This window comes from Lissotriton helveticus, chromosome 7 (genome assembly GCF_964261635.1).
Source record: "Lissotriton helveticus chromosome 7, aLisHel1.1, whole genome shotgun sequence".
NCBI lineage: Eukaryota > Metazoa > Chordata > Amphibia > Caudata > Salamandridae > Lissotriton > Lissotriton helveticus.
In genome coordinates this window covers 1,229,680,504-1,229,704,741 of record NC_136068.1, presented here as the reverse complement: position 1 = coordinate 1,229,704,741, position 24,238 = coordinate 1,229,680,504, and the positions used below count along the sequence as shown (strand labels likewise).

Below are 24,238 nucleotides of genomic sequence, written 5' to 3'. Positions count from 1 at the left end.
TCGACTGAGGCTTCAATCTTTCGGATGACAAATTCATCTGCCATTATATCGGGCTTTGCACTGTAGGGGCTCTCTTGAAGCATTTTTGGCGCGCTTTTAATATGCATGCCAATATTCACTTTGAAGTTGTTCCAGGATATATTGTCTGACATTCACTCGATTGTGGGACTTTCTGTCCCAATCCATTGGTGTCTCCGTTACATATTTTGGGCACTGATGAGGACCCTGCTTAAAATACATGTGCTCAGGGGTCGTAAAGTTGATTAATCTATGTGGAATGTGTTTTTAAGAATCTGATTGTGGATATCAACACTTGTTTTACAGGTGTTGACTTCAAACATTTTATTGTCCCCATCAGCCACATGTGTGTATATATACATGTATGTATATATGAATACATATATTTCTGTACATAGCACAAATGCACTTTTTATGAATCATATATCAACTTCACTGCGCCGTCACCTTTTAGGAGAACCTTGTACAAGTATTACATTATACTGTTCAAATAGATTCATATAATCCTAAATTCCTTAAAAGAGATATGTATAAATAAATGAACTAAAAGCATAACTAAAACTTAATAATTTGAGAGCTTTTTCTATACCTATAGTGATATTATTGCTGTGGAAATCAAGGGCTACACTTCCCCTATAGGGACCAGTTATTGTAGAATAATTGTCCATCCCAGGTCCCTGGGCTACTGGGTTGCCCCCTTTTTCTAGAAGAAAGGTAGAGAATTAGCACTTGTCTGAGCTGCAGGCGGCAGAAAAACTTCTAGCTGACTTATGTGCCCACATCACATCATGTCAGAGAATAAACGTGCCCTTTTAAAGAGTATGGCACAATTAATGTTGCATTTGTTTTCAATTTTGGGAAAAAAGACAGAAGAATCAAATCATTTATTATTAGATTCAGCGATTTAATTGGAAGCAGACAATCAGCAAAATAAAACCCATTCACAAAAAAAAGACGGTACATGCATTTGCATTCAATGAAACAGTACATCATTCTGCAACTTACGTATATCTCACTTTGCTGGGGTCTAAAATTCCATTGCAGGCTTGCGTGAACATCTGCGTTAAAAGTGACTTTAATTATTCGGTCTTTGACAGGTTCCATTGCTTCAATTTGGTCAGAACTGTGACCAGATACAGGTGTACCTCCGAGTCCAGTAGCCTAAACAAGAAATGTACAGCATGAATTTAAAGCTGCCATCCCATCCAATCTTTGTTAAAGAAATCATTTTGGTGCATCAGAGGTCCTTTTTAGGAGGCAGTGAAGGGGATCTGGAACCTGGGATGTATTGGATCTGTAGTGTATAGCTTTTGATAGTGTGACAGTGATGCAGAATAGTATTATATCTATATACATCTTGTTTGATATTCAAATACGCTACATTGTAGGAGTTGTTTGAGAGAGGCAGTTGAACCAAACCTCTGCTTCAAGGGTAAGCGATGGCATGACAAAAGTAAACTTGTAATTAGTTTAGCTTTATGCAAAGGTCGGGTTTTGATTCCAATTTTAATCATGTGATTCATAGAAGGGAAATGTCTGACGGAAGTGGAAAGTTCCTAAAAACAGATTACCATGCCTTGGAAAAACATAATAAAAAAATAAATGGTTAATCTCATAAGAAATCTCAGTTTTATCAACTAGGCGAGAGGAATTATAATTGAAATTCACTTCCAGATGTAAGGCTTTCTATGGCTCAATGCAAGTAGGACCAAGACCAGGAATAGCGAGCTTTGAAACCTTCCTCAATACCGATAACTGAAAATGTAATTGTGGCAAGGATTGGCGTGAAGGATCAACTCATTTTACCCAGCAGTTCCTTAGTGAATTTGTAACTTCATTAGGAATGCTTGCCAGGAGTGCTCGTTAACTGAAAGCCTTTACAAAAATATATTAATTAACTATAAAAAGGCTATGTCAGATCAAATTCTAACCTCAACCTTTCACTAGACCTTAGACTAGAAGTGCCAGACAAGTGTCATTGCGAATACAGGCTTATCTCTGGTTCCGACGGTCAAAGTTTGCTCTGAGTTTTCTGGATTTAGGTAAATAAAAATTATTATTTACAAGTCATGTTATGAAGATAAATGCTGTAAAGGGTCCCGTTGGAGTACAAAGAAAAAAGCAGTCATTATTTTGATTCAAAATTAACTTGCGGGGAAGTGGTTTGCGGGAAGGAGATTTGCAGGCCACTGACAAGCTGCTGGCTATATATCATTCAACGAATATTCAAGTAGTCTGTTTAGAGTTGGCAAACAGATATGGCTGGTGTAAATTAATTTATGGGCAGAAGTAAGGGAGTAGTATTGGCATGCATTTACTAGCATCACGAAAGTATAAAAAAGCGTACACAGAAACAAAACATAGACGTTCATTCAACAGAAGACACTCCAGATTCTATATTTCAAGCTGATTCCTGGTTGCTTTAGATTTTTGCTGCAGGCCTTAAACGTTCATTCCTAATGCCTATTTCTAAGTTGTGCAAACTACAGCAGAAAGTGAGGCTTGAAATGTAACAATGTCTATGTTTAGATTATTTAACGAAAGTTTAGCAAGTGGTGCGAGGAAAAATATTGTCTTGGCCATCTGCAGTCTTCCTTCTGTAAGGTTATTCACCGTTTGGAGACAAGCATGTTGTTTTAGATCAGCTCCGGTAACACGCACAGTTAACCGACAAGACAGTGATTTCATATAACTACACTTAAACGTCTTTTTGAGGAACCTCTTTGGTGGGAGTGCCGAAATTGCTCTGACAGTAGGAAACAACGGTTGCACGTGCGTTAGATAACTAAATTAATGCCCATATTGACTGGGATTCAATACATGTAACAGAGTCAAACTTGTCATTTGTGAGAGATTTATAGACCATCTGTCCTTCCTGACAGTGTAAAGTCAAAATGGCAGTTTTTTCCAGTACTGACACCCTTGTGTTCACTTATAAAGTCATTAGTATTTCTTGTTATCCACTATTCTAAAAGTAAAGAACCATTCCCTGCTTTAGAAAATTCATATATAATGATCAAAACTATATGGGTGCCTTCATGTAGGGACAGTGGCTAGCAAACGAGCAGTTTGATTATTGTCACACAACAGTTTTGTTTAATTAAAGTAAGAGCAGTTTGGTTTCCACATTTTACGCTGTGGGATGATTTCAGAGGGGTGAGGGTGTCTACATATACAGTGGGTGTTTGGCTAACTGTAACGCAGGATCAGAGTGCAGTAGAGTGTTCCAGTGTCCCAGCGATGTCATTGCCTTTGTTGAGGGCCGTCGCTGGGTGTCAAGTAGCTAGTTCACTATTTTTACTGTTGCCACTAAAAGTTTCATGCAGCAAGATAATTATGGGCAATCCAGTAACTAGGAGCCATGACCAGTCTCAGCCAGATTCATTGGCCTGCTGCGTGGAAAGATAAGTTATCCAGAAAGAAGGTCAGTGATGTTCCAGTCTAGCTTAGGATCAGCAATAAATATAAAAAAACTCACACCATAAGGACATACAATGAGCTAAAAGAAAATTCACTATTCAACTATACATATCAATACACTAAACTGTATACACTGAACTACGGACACAAGATTAATAGCCAGTACAAAATTATATAGTTTGTGCCTCTGAGAGGTGTAGGTCATAAAAAATAAAAACAACTTCAGCAGTTTAATGTGTTACGGAAACAGTGACGAGTCCAGCACGCAACCTATAACAAGTAAGTGGTCTCAAAAATTCCATGAATGCAAAAAAGAACAAAATCTCAATTAATGCAATAAAGACCGGGGGAGTCCAGAAAGGTGATTCGGTAAACTTCAATAATCTGAAACATCAAGGGAATAAATCTAATGTGACCACTCTTTGATCGCATGAGGTTATATTTGATAAGTGTTGTGTAGTCAGAACCTACCTGCAAAAGGTGTTGTGGTCTAGCTGCTAGCACATTGCATGCCCACTAGAGGAAAATACAGCCACTCATTTGTGGAGGAACGACATGGTTTATGACTTTATGATAGATGTTTCAAACTCCAGGATGCCATCAACTGTGAAATCTCAGCATTTTCAAATGGTGGGATAAGGCACCTGATATGCTCCTCAAACAGTCTATCAATGCAAAGTGGGAATCTGTCAGTGAAGATGCAGTGAGCCTCACAGTGCTGCATATTCTGCTTAGGACAGACCAGGTCAAAACATCTAAACAGTTTCAACTTTACTTCCTTAACTTCTCCAATCAATGTGCAAAAAACACACTGCCCTTCAAAAATGGGTATGACGGGGCGTGGCCAGCAGCCGACAGGAATGGCCGCACACTAGCGTGGCTCTGAAGCCCTCGCCTACTATCCTGCAGTAATCCGGCATATTCAGCAGTCCAAACCCCAACCAAAGCTTGACCGCAGGCCCTAGTGCAGCGGGCAACGAGACACTGGCGGAGTTTGGCCTGATTGTGCGGCAGCGTCGCACCAAGAGCCCACGGCCTGGCGGAGGAGACAAGGCGCAAAATGGCAGAAGTAACACCGGCGTAATAGAGAAGCCGGGAGAAGGGAACCGAAGCAAGATCCCTACCTGGCAAGAAGAGTTGCGGTGGCAGCGGGGGGGCCCGAAGTGCCGGAGCGGCTCGGGGGCACTGCTGCTGAAACCGCGGAGCCTGTGGCGGTCCGGGAGTCCGACGGCCGCATGATGTAAGAAGATGGTGCCACCCTCCGTCATCGAACCCCCTGCACAACAACTCGGCTGGAAGTGGCGGCAGCGAGGGGGATGGGAGCAGGCCTTTCCCGATCGGCCACACCCAAAGTCATCTGTGACGCTGGCAGATGATCGGTGACCCTTGTGGAACACGCTGGGGAAGCGGTGAGAGGCCTCCGATGTAGGGACAGTGGGCCAAGAGGATTTTCTTCCACGGGGCTAGACGCGAAGGGGCACGCCCGAAGGCCACCAGAACTGCTCCTGTCAAACCGCAATTGAGGAGAAGTAAGTCGCCGTCCATAAACACAGTGCAGTTTTAGGAATTGAGACATTGTGGTGCGGGGCAGGCAGCGCGATGTGTATTTGTGACCCTCGGCGGTTGGCGGCCTGCGTCACATCACCTGGGGCCGGAAATAAGATTCACCTAGCCCCGCAACCTAGGCCCTAAGGACAACAAATGGGTGGAGACGCACCGGAAATGCCATCCAGTAGGAGATAGAAGACAATCTCTCAGGACATACCCACATAAATAGAGATTGACTAAACTGCCAACAGTAAAACTGGGCTTCAAGGCAGCGTGATCCCAGACTTAAAGTTGGATAGTGGCGGGGTAACGGAGACTGGCCCTCGGCCCCAGGCCCTCAATTCTGAAGCGGGGTGAGCCCGCAGCACTACAGCTGGTGTGGGACCCTCCACGGCGCTAGAGAAATCAGGGTGTCATCGTTCCCCCCCACGGGGCCTGGGAGAAAGCAAAAAGGAAACAATAAAAAGGAGAAGCGCCGGTGCAGACGGAAGTAGCCAACGGGACCTAGGCAAGGAGCTGCCAAGTGATCACTTCCAACACCGGGTGCAAACAGTCTTTCATAACTTAATTTGGGAAACCCAACAGGCCGCTGGAGGCTAGTGGTCCCTAGGCAGGAAGCGGGGAGTACCGCGCCATATCCTTAAACTAAAAACTCCAATAAACAACTTGAGAACGCTTAAAGATGGCTGGCGGTAGAGGCGGCAAGTCGACGCTACAAACCAAACTAGACAAGTATGCATGGAATAGGAACGGAAAGGAACAAGAAGCTACCAAAATAGCCAACCAAGAGAAGACACAATTCCCCCTCAGGCAGTCCGACTTAACACTCCAAGATATCATGGCCGCCCTCAACGGTGTACGGTCCTCCATGGAGTCACGGCTCGACTCTGTAAACATTGAAGTCTCCCATAAAAGAGCAGAACTCAGGAAGATGGACACAAGAGTCAAAGAGGTAGAGGATGTCACCAAAACGATCACCACTGACACCTCTCAACTCAAGCGACAAGTACAACAGTTACAGGATAAAATGGAGGCACAACTGGACGATTATGAAGGCAGAGCACGCTGGAATAATGTGCACATCCTCGGGGTGCCGGAGCAAGCAGAGGGCCCAGCAACAAACCTCTTTATTGAGGAGATAGTCCCCAAACATCTGCAGCCAAAGGGTCTCTCGAACTATTTCTCAACAGAGCGGGCTCCACGGGTTCCTGGAGGGTGGCCTACACCAGGGGCCCCTCCTCGACCGATAGTGGCCAGAGTCTTCAACTTCCGAGACCGGGATTCCATACTACAGACATCGCGTAGTACGCCACCAATCAAACTAGAAAATTGTGTGGTATCATTTTTTCCCCGATAAAAGTCCAGAATCTACGGCGCAGTTTCCTGGAGGTCAATAGAGCACTCAGAGACAGAGCTATAAAATATGCCATGATTTTCTCTGCCAAACTGCACATCGAAGCCAACGGCAAAAACCGGTTCTTTATTTCACCAGAGGAGGCATGGGAATGGTTGGCGGGATGGAGACAAGTGGGAAAATCCGGGAACAAAAAAAAAACACACTGGGACAAGAGGGAACAGGACTGAGCCCTCCCACGGGACGAGCAGCAGACCAACTGGCGGAGTTGCAGACCCGGGCCCTTGGAGCTAAATAGACACTGAGGTTTGCCCACCGATGGACGGAACAATGTACAGATAAGTCGAGCTAAGCCAAAACATGGGGGCATTTGGATTTGCCGTACTGGTAAAGACACGGTTTAGGACCCTGACAAATAAGTTTACTTGACTTTTGCAACAAGTGGGGGATAAACATAAGTATCAAACCAATGATAACTACTCGCGTTAGGCTATGATCTATAACCTCATATTCACAGTTTTGAATTATTCAGGGATGGGCTGGGGAAGGGAGAGGCTGCACCATGGGCACCTTTCTAAGACAGGAGGGGGGGGGGGCGACAGGCACTCTGCCTTGTTGGGGTAATATGTAGTTCGAAATCCACTGGCAGGGCGGCAGGGAGGGGTGCATACAGTTGAAGGTGGGGAGGGGTTTTGTTTTTGTTTTTCTATACACAGGTCAATACACAGCCTCCGCAGGAGTTTATTTCTCCTTGGTTTTGCTGTTTCCATGTGTGCTGTGTTGTGCAGCACATATAGAAACAGCAAAAAGGCCATCCATTGTTTCTATGCAGGAAGGTGACCCTTCCTGCACATAAACAATCTTTAAGAAAAAATGACATTTTGTAACTTCTGTGTGTTCTGCATTAGGCAGTACGCAGAGAAATTTCAAAATGGCTTTTAAAAATTGTTTATGTGCAGAAAGGAACATCTTCCTGCACATTCTTCCCCTCAACACAGACCACCTTGCACTATGGTGCAAGGGTACCTGCGTTGACACTAGGCTGCTAAATTTTGTGCACAGGAAAACGCAGGGCTGCACCATGTTGTTGTAAATATGGTACAGCCCGGTGATCCAGAAGTGGCAGAGCGTGGCATTAAACCAAGGAGGGAACGCCACGCTCCGCCACTTCATTGTAAATATTCTTCTCTGTGTTCCACTCGCTCTCTCTGCCTTTCCTACTCTGCAGATGCTGAGTCACCAGATTCTTTAGTATACTCTGCACAGAATCTGTTCTGTGAAACACTGTTAACAGTACCCCAAAATGCACTCTTCCTCAGCATAAAACTGTAGCTCTCTCACCTGATACTTTCTCTAACCTGTCTCTCTCTCCAGTCATCTGTTGAGTTACGCCAGGCAACTCTTACAATCAGCAGCAAGAGACACACTTCTTTCTCCCAGACTAATCACACAGTTAATCTCACACTAAAACTCACAGAATACACATATTCACATGGTCAACTAAGGTTAGATCTAGAATACATCACTTAACTGTCCAGAGGGTTATCGAAGGGACCGTCCTCGCAGATTTGACATCAGACAATATGTCCCGGGCTCACACATGTTCCACTTGAATGCGCAATGGTTACAAATCTCATCGAAACGCAATTGACTTTCCTAATGTAGAATGTCAACGGGAAGGAAGATACATTAAAAAGGGGGCTAGTACTACAGTACCTTAAACAACAGGCCCCCAATATAGTCCTACTACAGGAGACACACCTGGTGGGAACAATTGCAAAGTTCTGACTAGGTGGGTGTAGGAAGGTGGATACCTGACTACGGTTACCTCAGATTTTTTGCCTTGTGTTTAGCTGGTTTTCGACTTAGTTGGCCTGGGATCCTGCTAATCAGGGCCCCAGGCTATCTGCTCTCACTGTAAAATGGACTCTATGTACTTTAGGTACATCACCAATTGGGAATTGGGTCACTCTTGTGAGTCCCTGTTCAGTGTACCATAGGTACTCAGGGCATAGGTGCACCCAAGGCCTACCAGGGGCTGCAGCATATCTTTTGCCACCCCTGGCAGGCCATCCAAACTGACACAACTGGCTGATCACAAGGTCGTGTAATTACCCCTTGCTTAGATATAGTATTCCTATATCTAACCTTATATCTAGACACATATACACCTATCAGTCACTCCTATGGCAGGCCTTAACAATCCTGGAGGCAGAGTGCTTGGTTTTATGTGAGATGATGCTCTAGCATGAGCTGAGCCTGTCTGCAGCTTTTGGAACCATGTCCTTATAGCTGTTCTAGGATATAGCCATACCATACCATATACTCTTAAGAGCATTATAATCCTCGCGGTTGAATGCCAACTTTGGTTTGGCTTTATCAAAACATGTCGTGTAAGGTGTCATACGCTTTGGAATACTACTCCGTTGCCAGTTCTGGCGACGGGGGTAGCATTCCACCCTTCTAGAGGGAGAAGACATGTTGTTCCTACTAATCCCAGTTAAAGTTAACCAGAGCCTCAGCATCACAAAATGGATGCTGCTGCCACAGACACAAGTTTGACCTCCTGCTGCTGGGAGTCCTTCCAGCGAGGGAGGCTTGGACAATAGGTTTCCTGTCTTGGGAGGTGCTAGCACCACCCCAGACAGGCCATAGTGTATTGGGGCAGGAAGGGCTGAATGAAATGAGACACTGCCTGGGGCACACAAGTTGTCCTATGCATAGTCCGGTTCAAACCGGTGCTGGGGCACTCCAGCCCCAGCTCTGGCGCGAAACTGGACAAAGGGAAAGGGGTGTAACCACCCACTTCCCTGGTCCCACCCATAGGAGGGACCTAGCAGGTAATCTAGGCCCTAAATTTGGTATATAGGTAGGAGCTGAGTCCCAAGATTTTAGATTTATCCTGACTGAAACTTGAAACAAAATTCTGGACCTTCGACGTTCTACTTGAAGATAGAAGACTGAAGAATCTCCCTTGTGGTCAAGGAGTGACCACCCTGTGCAAGCAGGTACCATCAAGCGATCAACGGTTTGCTTTGTCGACGCTCCCGCCAGAGCCCGAGCACAGAGCCTGACAAGACCCGGACTTCCAGACTTACAACAGCCCGATCCACAGTCACAGCAGAGCTGAGACCCGTGGAGGCGACGAGAGACGTGGGACCGGCCATCTTGGAAAACCAGCGAATTCCTTTCCGTGCAACTTCTGAGGCACCCTCGAAGTTGTGCATTGGGGATTGAGAAGTCCCAGCCCCGAGCACCAACTGCACCAAAGATCAGCCCTCCACACTCCACGAGTTCTGCGTGGGGCCCTTCTGCATTTTCCTTCTCGACGCGTCTGTCCGGTCACTTGCCCGTTGGCTAGTGGCCTCTGTGACGATGAACCTTTTGATTTACACCGCTGGTCTGGTTGCTCCAGACTGGCCCCTGCTTCCCTGAAAAGGAGAAGCCCATCAGACCTTCCTGGTCCGATCCGTAAGCCATCTTCGATTCCTGCGTGGGTTGCCTTTGCCAAGGCTTGTTGACTCCAATCCGGAAGCCGACACCGTCGACAGCGAGAGCCTTCGTGGGACAGTCTGTATCCAGCTCCTGGTCGTCGTCGACACCTCCTGGTCCACTTGGCTGCAGAGACAAGCTTCACGACATCACCTGATTGCTTCGCGACATCGCCTGGTTCCTTCCTGGTTCCATCCTGGTCACTGGCTAGTGACCCAGACTCCGTCCCCTCTGCTTTCAGGTATTCTTCATCCTCGATCCGCCCTTGGATCCAACCGGACACTTCCCTCCTGGTCGCCTGCAGCATCTTTCTTCAAGGCTCCAAAGGATTCAGCGATGAAACCCAACACACTTTGCCACCTATGCACCTGCTTCCTGTGGGTGAGGTAACGCGAGTACTTCGGTGCTCCTGTGGGTATTTACTATCCTAGTGTCTAACTTTCAAGTAGCTTTCTCCTTGTCCATCCGGAAGTGACCTAAAAGAACTAGTTTCCAATTCTTTCGTTCCCATTCTAACTCTATGGTAACTCGCGTGTGTGTAAAGACACTGCATGCGCATCCCGTGGGCCTCCTTCTCCCTATCCTTTGGTAGTACAGCGTAGTCCCCGCGACTCTCCAGGCCCTAGGCCTATCCTTTGTTTGTGACGTGGTTCTTATACCACTATTTTAGTATATGGTTCGAAGTGCCCCTAGGGCATTACTGTATTTTGTGTAACTTATTGTATGCTGATTAAGTATCTTGTTATGTGCTTGTGCCTCTGATCTCATAAAGAGTTCAGAGGATTAATTTAGTAATAAATACATATATATTTTATATATATAACCTGTGTGGTGTCCTTTCATTTGGTATTAAAGGGATTGCATATGGTAAAACAGCTGGCTTCACATGCCCTCTTGAGTTTAGCCTAAGACTGCTTTGTCCATGCTACCACTAGGATAGCTGGTCTATAAGGTTGACTTTACAACCATCACCATAAGGGTTGTTTGGACTGGTGCAAGGTGCTCACTAGAATAGTGAACATCATATACCAGGCCAACTTCTCACAGTGGGGATATAAACTAATAGTACACGCTGGGTTCACCTCGGGGCCCAGAGAAAATGGCATCCTAATGAGAAGAAATCTTGCACTAACTCCACAACGCACGTGGGCTGACCCCCAGGGCAGAGTCTTGGTGCTGGAGGCGAACTGGGAGGGAAGACCAATCAACATTATTTCGGTATACACCCCACCGGCGCTTGGTAAAGAAGCGCTAACAGACCTGGGAAAGATCATCATTGACCTCCCAATTGGCACGTTTATTCTAGGGGGAGATTTTAACATGACACTGAATGATCAGATAGACAGACAGCCAATATGCCCCCCGACAAGACTCACTAAGCCCCTGTCCGAGTTTCTCAACGCAATCGGCATTACGGACCTATGGCACCACTTCCATCTGGATACGTCTCGATTCACCTATTTCTCGAACGCCCACAAAAGCCTCTCCCGCATAGATTATCTCCTAACTCACTCAGCAGACTAAGGCAATTTTAGAGAACCATACTGTCTTCCGTGGGGCATCTCGACCCACTCCCCTATCTGGGCCAAATTCACCTACAATAATCGGCGCCACAGAAACACAATACCAATTAATCAATGGCTGCTTAAGATCCCCGATATAAAAGTGAGCCCACAACTAAATTCTTTCAAAGACAACATCAGCTCTGTGGACTCTGCCCAATTAACATGGGAGGCCTTTAAAACAGTTGTGAAGGGCCAGGCACTAGCACTTAAGGTGGGATACATAAAAAAACTGCAAAATAAGATTGAACAGCTTGAGACTGAGTTCCAAAATCATGAAATAGAGTACGGATGGTCCCCTAAGGAAGCCACTAGGTACAAACTAAATGTCAAGCAACTTGAATATAGAGCATTGGGTAAAGAAAAGGCTGGAGCCAAATTTACGGCTATGCACCATAGACTGTATGAGCTCGGGAAGAGGTGGCTAATTGCTTGCATGGCTGAAGCAGGGGTGTGGAATTTATTGAAATATCTACTTGTCCATGGGGCAAGTTGCTTAATAAATCTACTTGTCCTGTAACAAAATTCACTTGTCCATTTGGTGCCATGTGGCTCGGTGACAAATTATGGCAGCAATCTCATTATATAAGAGCTCTTATATGGCCTCTCTGATTATGACAGGACTCATACCGTAGTAGTTTTTGAATACTAGCAATCCCTTTATGTTTCCACGTTTCTGCAGATCTACATACTGGGACTGAAGGTAGTGGTAAGCAATAGTTCCAGGGTTGGAATGCCCTTCAAGTCTGTGCAAATCTACTAACTTACATGTTTTAAGGGTTTTCATGAACTCTTCTCTAATCTTTTCCCATACTGAGAAATGTTGGAAATTTACTCCTGACAATGGCAGACGTAAACCTTCTTCCAGGGTTGGGAAAAAAGTGGTTCATGGGAAAATGACCTTGCAAACACTCGGGTTTTCGCATGAGTAAATCTACACATGCATATTTGCTCATGATAAACTGCAGTTCACAAATATTTTCCAGGTGTACATTTCTTGCCCTACTTTAATAAATTCTTGTAAATTCATGAAAGCTATATAGCTGCACTTAATGCAAGAACATATTCCAAGGGTGCACTTTTGAGACTTTCTTTAATAATGGGGCCCTTAATTTGGTCTGGTGTTAACCACAACCTTTTGTGTTTATTAAAATTCTCTCTCCCTCTCTCTGTATCGACAGTGGCAGTAACTAATGTGGCAGTGTGCTTTTTTTAGAACAATTTTTTTTGTTGCTTTTGCCAGTGTTTGTTATAATGGTGAGGGCCCGGCAGCTCTCACATCAAGAAGGCTTTACAAAAACCATGCCAAAACAATTCACATATTGGCAAAACTAAAATGCTGACCACTAATTTCAGACCTACTGGCTTTGCCAATGCTTGTTTATTTGTATGTTACTCATAATCTTATTGAAACTGGTTACACTGATTTTCCAATATGAACATGTTTGCAAAATACTAGCATGCATCAACACACCTTACTAAATGATGCTGCAAAGAAACGGTACCTGAAATTTCACAGTAGTGTAGCAAATGTTTTTTTTTCCTACTTTCATTTTTATAGGAATATTTTATATTGAAAGCAAAGTCATTAATCTTGCTATCAAGCTTCTACAAATATTTGCATCTAATCAGAGAGCATTCTGGGAGCATTATGCATAGCCTCATATTGCTAAACTTTGAAACCGTGAGTACACATTTTTATACTGTAACCACTGTCAGTAGTGCAGTCAGAACTTACATTTACTTAGAGTGTGCACCCTAATAATAAAGGCTTTCAATTAATGAACCATAAATACAAGTTTGAACAGCATTAACATAGGCACACAAATAATAACTTAACTTCAGGCAGTGCCCTTCCCTGGCCCATAATGTGCTACTGAAAACTGGCAGCCAAAGGGTTTGTGCTGCAGGGGGTTGGGCCTACTTGTCCCAAGGACAAAATACACATGAACACTTGTTGCCCTTGACCCCAAACAATATGTCCTGGGCGTCGGGCTATAGGAATTCCACATCCCTGCTGAAGAGGAGGGAGCTGGGAGCTGGCAGAGCGTTGGGTCCCCCGATTATGTATAAATGACACCCATATTATCTCAGACCCACAAGAGATTGCAGAGGCCTTTGCAGACTACTTCGAGCGGATATACACTCCCTCTGTCGCTACCACCGCAGAGGACTCACGCCAGCTACTGGCAGACATACCCCTACCTACCCTGTCTCCCAGAGAAAGAGACTCGTTGGAAGAGGATATTACTGAAGATGAAATCCGCATAGCGATAAGTTACGTACAATCTGGGAACGTAATGGGCCCAATGAGATCCCCATTGAGTTCCACAAATCAACCTTTTCACTAATCACGCCTCATTTGCGGGTAATGTATAAAGAGAGCTACGACAAGGGGCTCCTGCCGGAGTTCCAGAGGCTCACCTCAATTGTTGTAATCCGTAAACCGGAGAAACCTGTCGACAGCTGTGGGTCTTACCGGCCAATCTCTTTAATAAATGTTGAAGCGAAAATGCTAGCAAAACTATTGGCTTCCCGACTCGACCCCATTATTACCTCACTTGTACATGCAGATCAATCCGGCTTTATGCCGTGCCACAATACGCCCCTAAATATCCGCCAACTTCATAACGTGTTAGGCCGCAAACAGGTATTAGAAAAGGACTACATAATATTGTCCTTGGATGCCAAAATGGCCTTACCTTTTTGAGTGCTAAGTCGCCTAGGGTTCGGCCCGAAATTCCTTGGCTGGGTCAGGCTTCTATATATGGATCTAAAAGGCCAAATGAAAGTCAATAATCCAACGTTGAGAATATTTCCACTGAAAAGGGGTACCAGACAGGGATGCCCTCTGTCTCCATTGATTTTCTCTTTGATGCTCGAGCCGCTGGTGACATAAGTCAGAGGAGACAAATTAATAAGAGGGTTGAAGTGGGCTGAGGGACAGGAGAACAGGATATCCCTGTATGCTGATGATGTCCTGCTTTATCTTGCATCACCAACAAAGTCCCTTCATAGAATCTTAAACATCTTTACAAACTTTGGTAAATACTCGGGCTATTCGATTAACGGCTCCAAGTCAGTGATCTTCGCAATCCACGGCCCGGTCCCAAGACTCCCACAGGGCTGCGAGATGGTGGTGGCGGCAGAGGAGGGATTCTGCTACCTCGGTATCTTTGTAACTCGGGATCGTAATCTTTTTTACACTAAAAATCTTGAGGACACTGCCCATCTCTCTATTGTGCCGGGCCACCCTGTTCAAAATGTTTGCGCTCCCTCGGTTCCTATAAGAACTCTAGAACTGCCTGCATAGAGTCCCCGAGTCATATTTTAGAAACATTGATATCGAAATCAGGTCTTTGCTGTGGCATCGCCCCACGTAAATTAACCAGTAGTTGGTACGATGGGAGAATTGCACTCCCTGATGTGCGCCTTTATTATTGGGAATCAAAGTTGGTGGTGGTAAACTATTGGGTGTCTTACCCCTGACTGAACCCACTTATCTCTTGGACAAATATCAGATTGGGAGAGAAGGATACGTTGGGGCTCTATATTCCAAGCTCAGGAGAGGCCAATATTTCAGCCCTACCACCCGAACCATTGATATCTGGCGCTAAGCCAATAAACAATTTGGCTGGCGGGACACCCTGACTCTCGCCACCCCACTGTGGTCCGCTCAGAGACTCAGGACACTATGTAACAAACCGGGTTTTGATAAATAGGACACCATAGGTATCTCCTCCATAGGCCATCTAAGGAAAAAAGGGAAAATGGTACAATTCTCATAACTGCAAAAAGAGTATGACCTGGACCAGAAGGAGGTCTTCCGGTACCTACAAATCCATCACGCCCTGATAGCAGCACTTCCCGCAACAGGGGATATACCGGGGATATCCCTGCTGGAAGATAGATTACTATCTGAATCTTTTTAGAAAAAAGCCATATTGCTGACATATTGGAAGTTAAGCAATAATCTGCCCGACCCACTCTAAAGCCTCCGAGAAAAGTGGAAAGATGAATTAGGGCCACTGGAGGATGAAGACTGGCAAACTGCACTAATGTCGCCACAGGACGCAGCTATCACTTTTCACCCAACTAAAGACATTACATAGAACATATCTCACAGGGGAAACTCAGAAAGATAGGGCACAGATAGGATGCACTCTGCCTTCGCCAATGTGCAGAGGAGGCTACCTTTTATCATTTCCTGTGGGATTGCACTCACATAAAATCACTATGGGAGAGAGCTATACGACACATGCGAACGGCTATCTGCAAAGATATACAAGCAACACCACAACTGGGGCTCCTGAACATATGGGATGCAACAGACCTTACTGCACCAGAACAGCAATGGGCCACCCTGGGATACACACTGGTTAAGCGCAGTATAGCAATGCATTGGGGAGCATCCGAGGTGCCGACCTCGAGGGGGTAAGCTAAGGAAATGGATAAATGCATGCTCGCCAAAAAAGAAGTATTCAAAGACAGAGGGTGTCCCAAGAAATGGGCTCAAAAGTGGGACAAATGGATCACTTACCGTGGAGAACTATGTACCTCCCCCACCACGGAGATGGAGCTAAAAGAGAGGCATTAGCCAAGGCGCTTTGCTTGCATTAAAAATATATATACTCGCTGAAAATAACAAAGGTTATAATTACGTTATAGGTAGGCTAAAATGTCTGTTTAAACATACGATTTTTAAGTTACAAAACTGAAATTCACCAATTATAACTCTTGCTCTGTTTTGCATACATTGTTGTCATCAGTTATGTCATTTCAGATGTCATCAATGATGTTATCAATTATATAATATGCGAGGTCATAAGCAGTGCATGGTGAGGGCGTGAGTTGTAGTAACTTGAAATAACTATAACTGGTGAGTTTCTTGTTTTCTTTGTTTAAAATGTTATGTTTACAATGACATTTTTACAAAACTATAACGCCACTTTAATATTTGTTTTTTCAGTGAATTTTTCAGTTTTTTTTTAATGCACAGTAAGATAGTACCATAACTAACTTTAACATCACTCACAGCCAACACACCAGAGACAATCATGTCCCTCCCACCTTTCTTTTATGGTTTTCGGATGCCACAGGACTCTCATGAATGCAGGCTCCTGTGAAATCGCAGAAACCCAATTGTTTTTTTAGGTCTCGGCCTGAGAAAGACTGCACACATGTGCAGTTGAGCTGGCGAGATTTTTATGAGGTAGTGTATTTTTCACGAGCGAGGTTAAGCCCCGCCCCTCTTTTCCATTGGCTGGCGAACCGTTCATGCTAAACGGTGGCCAGACATTGGAGAAGAGGTCCTAGTGATGTTCTTCTTTCTCTTTAAGCCCCGTCCTTTTCAGACTTGACTTCCTCCCGTCGCAAAAGGATCCTTATCTTTATGAGGCTATGTGCTTTAAACACATTGCCCCATAAAGATGAGAAAGCTTTCACGAAGGGAGGAAGTGAAAGCAGACCGTGCTTGTTTGGATAGTTCTGGGATCTGATTTAGTCACCGAGATTTCCCGTCCGTATCACCTAGCGGACTGTGTTGATTTGATTGTGCAGTTAGAGGAAGTTTTTTGCCAATCGTCACATAAACTTATGTTCTTGGCTCATGTGAAATCCATTTTAGTCTTTACACTCCGTCTTATAAAATGATCAGGCTAATTGTTCACGGACGTATGGTCGTGGCATTAAATCATTGGGCTTTCAGAATTTTGGGCATGTTCATATTCCCATCAAAACCTAATTGCTTGGAGTGGCACATTATCACTTATTATTGATCCATTCCCATCATAACATCTTATTTAGTGGCGAATAGTTTGTAGGGATGTTTCTTTTATTCGTGTTTAGGCAGAAGACTTTATTACATGGTGGCGTCGATATTTCCCGCGTTAGTCCCATTTCTCTCTCTTCCCTCTATTCTTTGAGCATTCAATTGTCAGACGCGACAGAGATACTTCACTGCATCGTTCTTTGAGATTTGGATTCACTACGGCACAGCGTTTACTTCGGCTATGAACCGATTTTTGCGGGATTTATGCTCAGAAACAAAGTGAGATATTTTTACATGTAAGGACTCGACTCACTAAGAGATTTTATCTTTTGATAAGGAGAGTCGCAACTACATACCGTCCTGGTCCGTATCTATACATGCCGCTTCAGACGATTGAGGTGATCGTTGGTATTAGTCATCCACATCAAAGGTAGGAAGTATATACAAGTGACTTGAAACTGACTATCTGCATGTTTTGATTTCAGTATTTCAGAATTAACAGTGGTATGGTGTTCGGGATAATTGCAACAATCTGCCAAAATTAAGGAGGTGAGCGACAGGGGTATTGACGCAAATCAAGTCATGAGGTTATTATATCAATACAGTTCGAATGGCTCATCACTGAATTTACTTTGTTTAAGGTTCAACGTGGCAGTTATCACGGCGTGTCTTTTTTAAGAGGTATTTATGTGGTATGATTTGGTCTCGTTTTCTCTTGGTTTTTTTTGGGTGTAGCTGAAATTCCATTATTTTCAAAGGAACTACACCAATGAGCACTAGACACGTTACCATGCACATGAGTTTTGTAAGGTTAGGTTTGACATTTGGTCACACATGTTTGACGAGTAGGTGTTTGGGACAATGTAACCTATCCATGCGGTTGTCTGTATACTTTGTAAATGTATAGTTTAGTAAGCGATATTTTGTTTCTCCCCACAGGTTGGCCCCTGATGAAGGGACGACACATACCAAAATGCATCGGGCGGGCTCTCATAAGAGTTACATAGATTAAATAATGATGCATTGTTTTGTACTGTTTATATGAGGACTATGTTGTAAAAACATGTTGTATACATGGTTGGCATTATGGACTGTTATCATGTAATCCTAGTTTTCCATTGTGAGTATTCTCTCCGCACTCCTTCCCAAGCACCATATCCCCAAAACATAGTCAGAGATATTTTTATTGTTCTGCTTTTGTTGACCATCCGAATAACTGGTTAACTGTTTTGCAGGCAAAATCTGCTTCCCTTCTGCTAGATCCAGCCTTGCTCCCAAACCCATGTGTCTCTGAGCTTGTGGAGTTCGAAAGAACAGAACAGAAAGAATGTCTCACCAGATCTAGTCTTAGGCTAGACCGCGTTTAAGCTGTGGAATGACTGCAGAAAATAGATGTGGCTCTGTGTGTGTGTGTGGCTCTGTGTGTGTGTGTGTGTGTGTGTGTGTGTGTGGCTCTGTGTGTGTGTGTGTGTGGCTCTGTGTGTGGGTGCAAATGTAATAGGTCTCGCATTTGCGAGAGATTAAGATATTGGCATTGTAAATGAGAATGCCATTTATGTATCTGTTTTCAAAACCAACACATGAATAAAAATGTTATCATTTACAATGCCAATAGCTCTAACTTTTGCAAAGGCGAGACCGTTGCATTGTAAATGCTTGTTTTTATTTGGTCCCCATATAACTTGTTTCCTGAAATGGTGGCCACAACATTTCTCCTACTGTTGCAGCCGGCCAATCAGAGCGCGAGCTAAAGAGGCCCTCTCAGCCAATCAGATTGCTCTATTATTTAAAGTTGCATGCTTGTAGGACTCCAGAGAGGGTTCCGCAAACCCAACAATCCAGATATACATAAACCTTGAACCTCAATTTCTTCAAATATACTGAACTGATTTACACCAGAACACAAAAAGCACACTTTCTGGGTAAAGATCTAACTTTCTGACACATTTGCAGTAAATCCGTTTGGGCTGTAGTGCTGTTCAAAAATACCATTGGAAATTGCATGGAGAAATTGTGGTTCAGGACCTCCCTTTTTATTGGCTCTCGATTTACGATTCACGCTGAAACTTTCAAGGAAGGAGCGCGGGTGGATAAACTTTTCATTTGAAAAGTTTTGTGAAGATTCACAAACGGTGCCAAAGTTATTATCAAGCCAAAAAACACTCCCCCATATGGTAACTAGGGCTAATTAGAACTACACAGAGGCGACCATCACTGTGCAGTGTGTAGAATGGGGATGGGGAGTGGTGTGCGTTTATATAGCTACCTTCACTGTGAGTGATTGCATTCTGCTCTTTCACAAGGAGCACAACGGCACACAGTTATTTTCTTCAGTTCCATGCAGTACTATGGCAATGTCTGTTTTTTTAAACCAAAAATATTTTTTTGCTTCAACTGATGTTTTTGTCATTTTGGTGAGAGCCTGGCAGCTCGCACAACAATAATGTTTTACAAAAACTATTCCAAAATAAAAGAAATACATATGAAAACTTGATGTCTGTTGGTAGAATATATGCCAGGATCAGCAAACCTGGTGGCAGATTAGTAGACAAGAAATATGTTAGACAGCACAGATTAGAGTTTAGGTGTCTTAGGGCACAATTACAGATAGGGCATATGTTGGACTTGGCTCTTCTTAGTGGAAAGTACCCCAAAACTTTTAGCTTTTTCCTCCTAGACTTTGCCAACTCTCTCCGTATGACCTTAGGAATCTGGGCACCTTCCCACTGTACTGCAGAGGGATGGTGTGGGCGCACTCCTCGCCGGCAGTGGGTGCGTACTGAATGGGTTTAGGTGCCGTACCGGCTTGCGCTCCGTAAACAGTTACACCACATACTCAGAGCGAGTATGGCACTGGCTAGTGCGGGGGCATAGCACTAAGTGTGCCACCCACCGGATAGCCTGTCAAACCTGTATCGGGCCTGCCATTACAGGCTTGTGGGGTGTCATTGCACCCGTCTAGGTTGGCATCACTTACGCCTGAGCCAACTCTGAGTGGGCCATCCCATACCATTATGGCAACCCACCCCCTCCCCCGGCACGCCCTGACAGGCACAAGAGGGTGGTAGGCTGAAGGCTGGGTGGGTACATCTGTATGTTCCCTATCCAGGCAGTAAGGGACCCCGCGCTTGGGGCTTCCCCAGCTTTGAAGTTTGGCGTTTCACAAGGGATGCACCTTGGGGACTGCCGATTCTCTTGTGTGGCCTCCGGGCTGTAAACATGTTCCCATTGTCAAGGCAGTATAGAAGTGTGTACGTCTTCCTACACAGGCTAGGAAGATGCTGAAACAAGGGCCGGTCTGCCAGCGTAGACTTGGGAGTGCGGACATACACCTGTGTGAAGTTAACTATGTGCCCAGCTTGCCATGCCAGGTTGGGGTGTGTGCACCGGCCCTTATGCCATTTCGAATATGTATACAGCCAGCTGTTGCAGCCTCGAGGATGGCCCCCCCGGCAACTATGGCATTTTTGATAGGTGTCCAGCCTGCCATTTTGGGCCTGTGAGTGCATACTTGCGTCTCCTGTGTTCCAACCATTGCAGGCCTACGGCCGGGTGCTTGCACCCAGGGTGCTAGTGGTAAGGAGGGGGTCAACCCGAGCCTGACTGGCCCGGGCAGGGTGGTGACTGCGTACTCGCACCTAAGGTGTTATGGCTTGAGTAAGCCCATAGTCCAGTCAGCCATCACAGACCAATGTGTGCACACTGGCATCTATCATGATTAAAAAACATGAACAGCCTGCCATTGCAGGCTGCTGTATGTGCGCACTCTCCCCTATTGTGCCTGTGATTGCTTTTGTAATCTGCCACTGCAGGCTTATGCGTGCGCACTGACACACATATTAGTTAAGCCAGTGTCCAATCTGTTGTTGCAGATTCTGGTGGGAGCACTTGCACCCCTGGTGCTGGGGACTGTGTCTGGCCTGCCTTTGCAGGTCTGTGTGCGAACTAACGCATGTGCGCCCGGGTAGTGAGGAATACCTGCATGTGTTTTCACTACCTATGAGTCTTGCTCTTCCCATAAGTTAACATAGGAGAAATGGTTGGCACTACTTCAAGCTACAATAGTGGATTGCAAAGGAGCAGCCTCATAATGTTAACTATGAATGGATTTACCATGCCAAACCCTTTCCAATGGTAAAGGGGGTTTAGCATAACTTGCTTAGAAATGCCACTTATAGAATATGGACATTTCTATGCTTCAAGAGTCTTGTGTGCCATGCTGCCTGGCTCCGGTGGACACCACGGGACGGGGGAACAAATCTATGCATTCCCCAAACAACAGCCATAAACCATGGGCACCCCACAAGAACGGCAGATCTCTGACATTTGATGGATGAATGGGATATATTGGAGAGAGGCTTTGACACTTAACCTTTAGGGGCCGAATTCTGGCCCCTCTAAAGATCAAGATCTGCATTCCAGGGAAGACATCTGTGGTTCAATGGGAAATCCCTTAAACCACCCCTAACTTCGAAGACACACACCAGTATAACTACTGGTGGCATTGTTGAGCACAGGGTGAAATAAATAAGCTTGCGGGACCCAGGACTAGAGAACCCGGACTGAGTGGTGCACATTGCCAGAGGACTCTGTTGTGCACATGGAGGATAACTGCCTATGAAGGTGACCTTGTGCCCTTTCTGAATAGTGGCTGGCCTGGCTGAAAACCTGCTGCAGTGTGGCGCCCTGAAGTGTGCTTTCCCAAGGCTTGTCTGCAGGCCTCCTGTTCTCCCGGAGATCCCAGGGACCTCAAAGCTCCCCCGCGAAAGACCTACACCATCTACCTGTGACACCTGGAGAGCGGTGCCCTCTCAAGAGCCCACATCGGATACTGAATCCCAACTGATAGCGTGGAACTAAGCTATCACTTGTGCCTTGAGACCAGATTGTCTAGTGTGGAGCCCCATAAATATTGCCCGCATCTAAAGAGCGTGGTCCCTAAACTGCAGGGACCCTGACCTTCATAAGCGTCTAGTTGGTGGTGAGCGGATTCTCCAATTGCGGGACTCCTCATGGCTTATTTCGTCAATCGTGCCACATCTCTCTCTCGTGCCTCACGACGACTGCCTGCTCTTTGCATGCGGTGTCCGAATTACAGGGTGTGACCCTTGGAAATGGGGGTGTACCTGTAGTAGTGCCTCAATCTACCTTGTGTGGCTCCGCTGAACCTACGCCTGTGTGTGTTGACAGAACTGGTCTGGTGCAACCTGTATCATCATGCATCGGACGTTGTGCATCATTTCCAGGGAGGTACGGAATTGCAACTATTCGCTGTTTGTGGCTGGATTTGCCTGGTGCAACCCATCTCAACATACAGCGGTCACTGTTTCTCATTTCCAGAGAGATGCAACATTTTCAAATTTTTGTGTTTTAAATCAGAAGTGTCTGGCGAGACTCATACCAACGTGCACCAGACCATGTGCCCAGATTGCCTGGGCACGACCCTGATCACCGTGTACTGATCGGTCTTTCTCCTCCTACCGAGAGGCTCCCCTTTGTTACTCCCCAATCGTCGGTTGTTACACTTTGGCCCTCATCGCAAAGGAACAACTGCCCTCTCCACACCTATCCCCTGCTAAAGACATATTGGCACAAAGTAGTAGTGAGAGAGATTGACTGGCTTGAAGGGACTCTTCCAAGACATTTCGGAAGCAGATCAAGAGACTGCGTGACTCCATTGTGTTTTGAGACCTGTGGGTGAACTTCCTGAGTGGCTGCAAAACTCCCCTTGGTTACATCTACCTCCTCCTAATTAAAACTGCTACATATCATCCCCCTGCTTCCCAAGGACCCAGACTAAGTGTGACTTCAGACATGTGCCGTCTAGTGCCCTGGAGGCGGGGCTGGTTTTCTTCCATCTGGGGTATAGGACACAGGGGTGAATAGGAGGGTGGAGGAAGCCTGGTCCTACAGAGTCTGCGTGGGGCTATCCATTGACCTGCTGGGTTTTAAGAGCACCGCATTAGGGTGCTGAGTGCGTATGTGTGCAAGAGTGTTGCATACAGACTAGCTGATACCTGTTGCACTGAGTAGCAGAGCGGAGTGTGTGTGTGTGAGTGATAGTCTGCAGACTGCCTGTGATTCATGATACTAGCCGGCGGTGCCACTGTATACGTTGATTTCATGCCAAATGCAATTACTTTGGATTTACCCATGTGGCTCCGGCCCTCCATGCTAATAGAAATTGTTCTTGTTTCATGTATTAACATGTCTTTGATATCAATGTGACCCTGGTGTATTCTATAACTGTGTGGGATTGTACTATCCAAATTGCTAAGGTGGGTCTGGGGTAGACAGCTTGTTGCACTACATAAGGGTGCTCTCTCTGTGGAGTGGAGGTTAGGAATTGTCCAGTGTTCAAACTATTAATACCAGAACAATCCGAGTGGGCCTAGTATTGCTGGTAATATTTCCAAAAGTGTTTTATGCCCAAACATATGTGATGTTCAAGTTATGATTGAATATGTGAGTTGAATATAAACATTATTTACATACATCCTACGTGAACTCTCTTTTGTGACGCTCAGTGTATTTATTGTGTGTGAGTGCTCAGCCTTTGCTTTACACAAGGCCTTTGAGGGAAGGTTCAGTACCAAGCTACCCAAGGGTGAGCACAGGTTATATACAGCGAGTATAATCACCCGTCCTTGACGGGAGTGGTAGGTTCTGCTTGGCTGGGGGCATCCCTTCAGCCAAACAGAAAGTTTGGATCCCATTTCAGCAGATGTTGTGGGGTGTTCAATTTCTTGCCATTCCTGGCAGGACGAGAATTAAAACTTCCCCTGGATGATAGCTCTCCCAGACACTCTTGCAACCACTATCACATCATACTTCCAAACACTTTCACTGTGTTGGAGTCCCAACTTGTAAGGCCGCGTGTGAAATATACCTTCAAATGAAAATGTAGTGCTTACGTTCTTCTTTATTCTTTTACTTGTAATCATAACAGATACATCTAAAAAGTTTTATCGTTATAAACTCATCAACACAATACATCAATAAAATACATCTTTAAAATGTATAAATTGAACACGATCCACATATTTAAATAGATAACGTAACAGTTAAAAATAT

At 45.1% G+C, this 24,238-nt stretch overlaps 1 protein-coding gene across 1 annotated transcript in view; it reads right to left on the bottom strand.

Annotated features, from left to right (window-relative positions):
- Positions 1-24,238, bottom strand: part of COX11 (cytochrome c oxidase copper chaperone COX11) — a 121,559-nt gene that overhangs the window by 83,790 nt on the left and 13,531 nt on the right. The window contains exon 2 of the mRNA XM_078654419.1: positions 1,024-1,179. Coding sequence (XP_078510545.1) covers positions 1,024-1,179 — 156 coding nt within the window. The remainder of the gene's footprint in view (positions 1-1,023; positions 1,180-24,238) is intronic.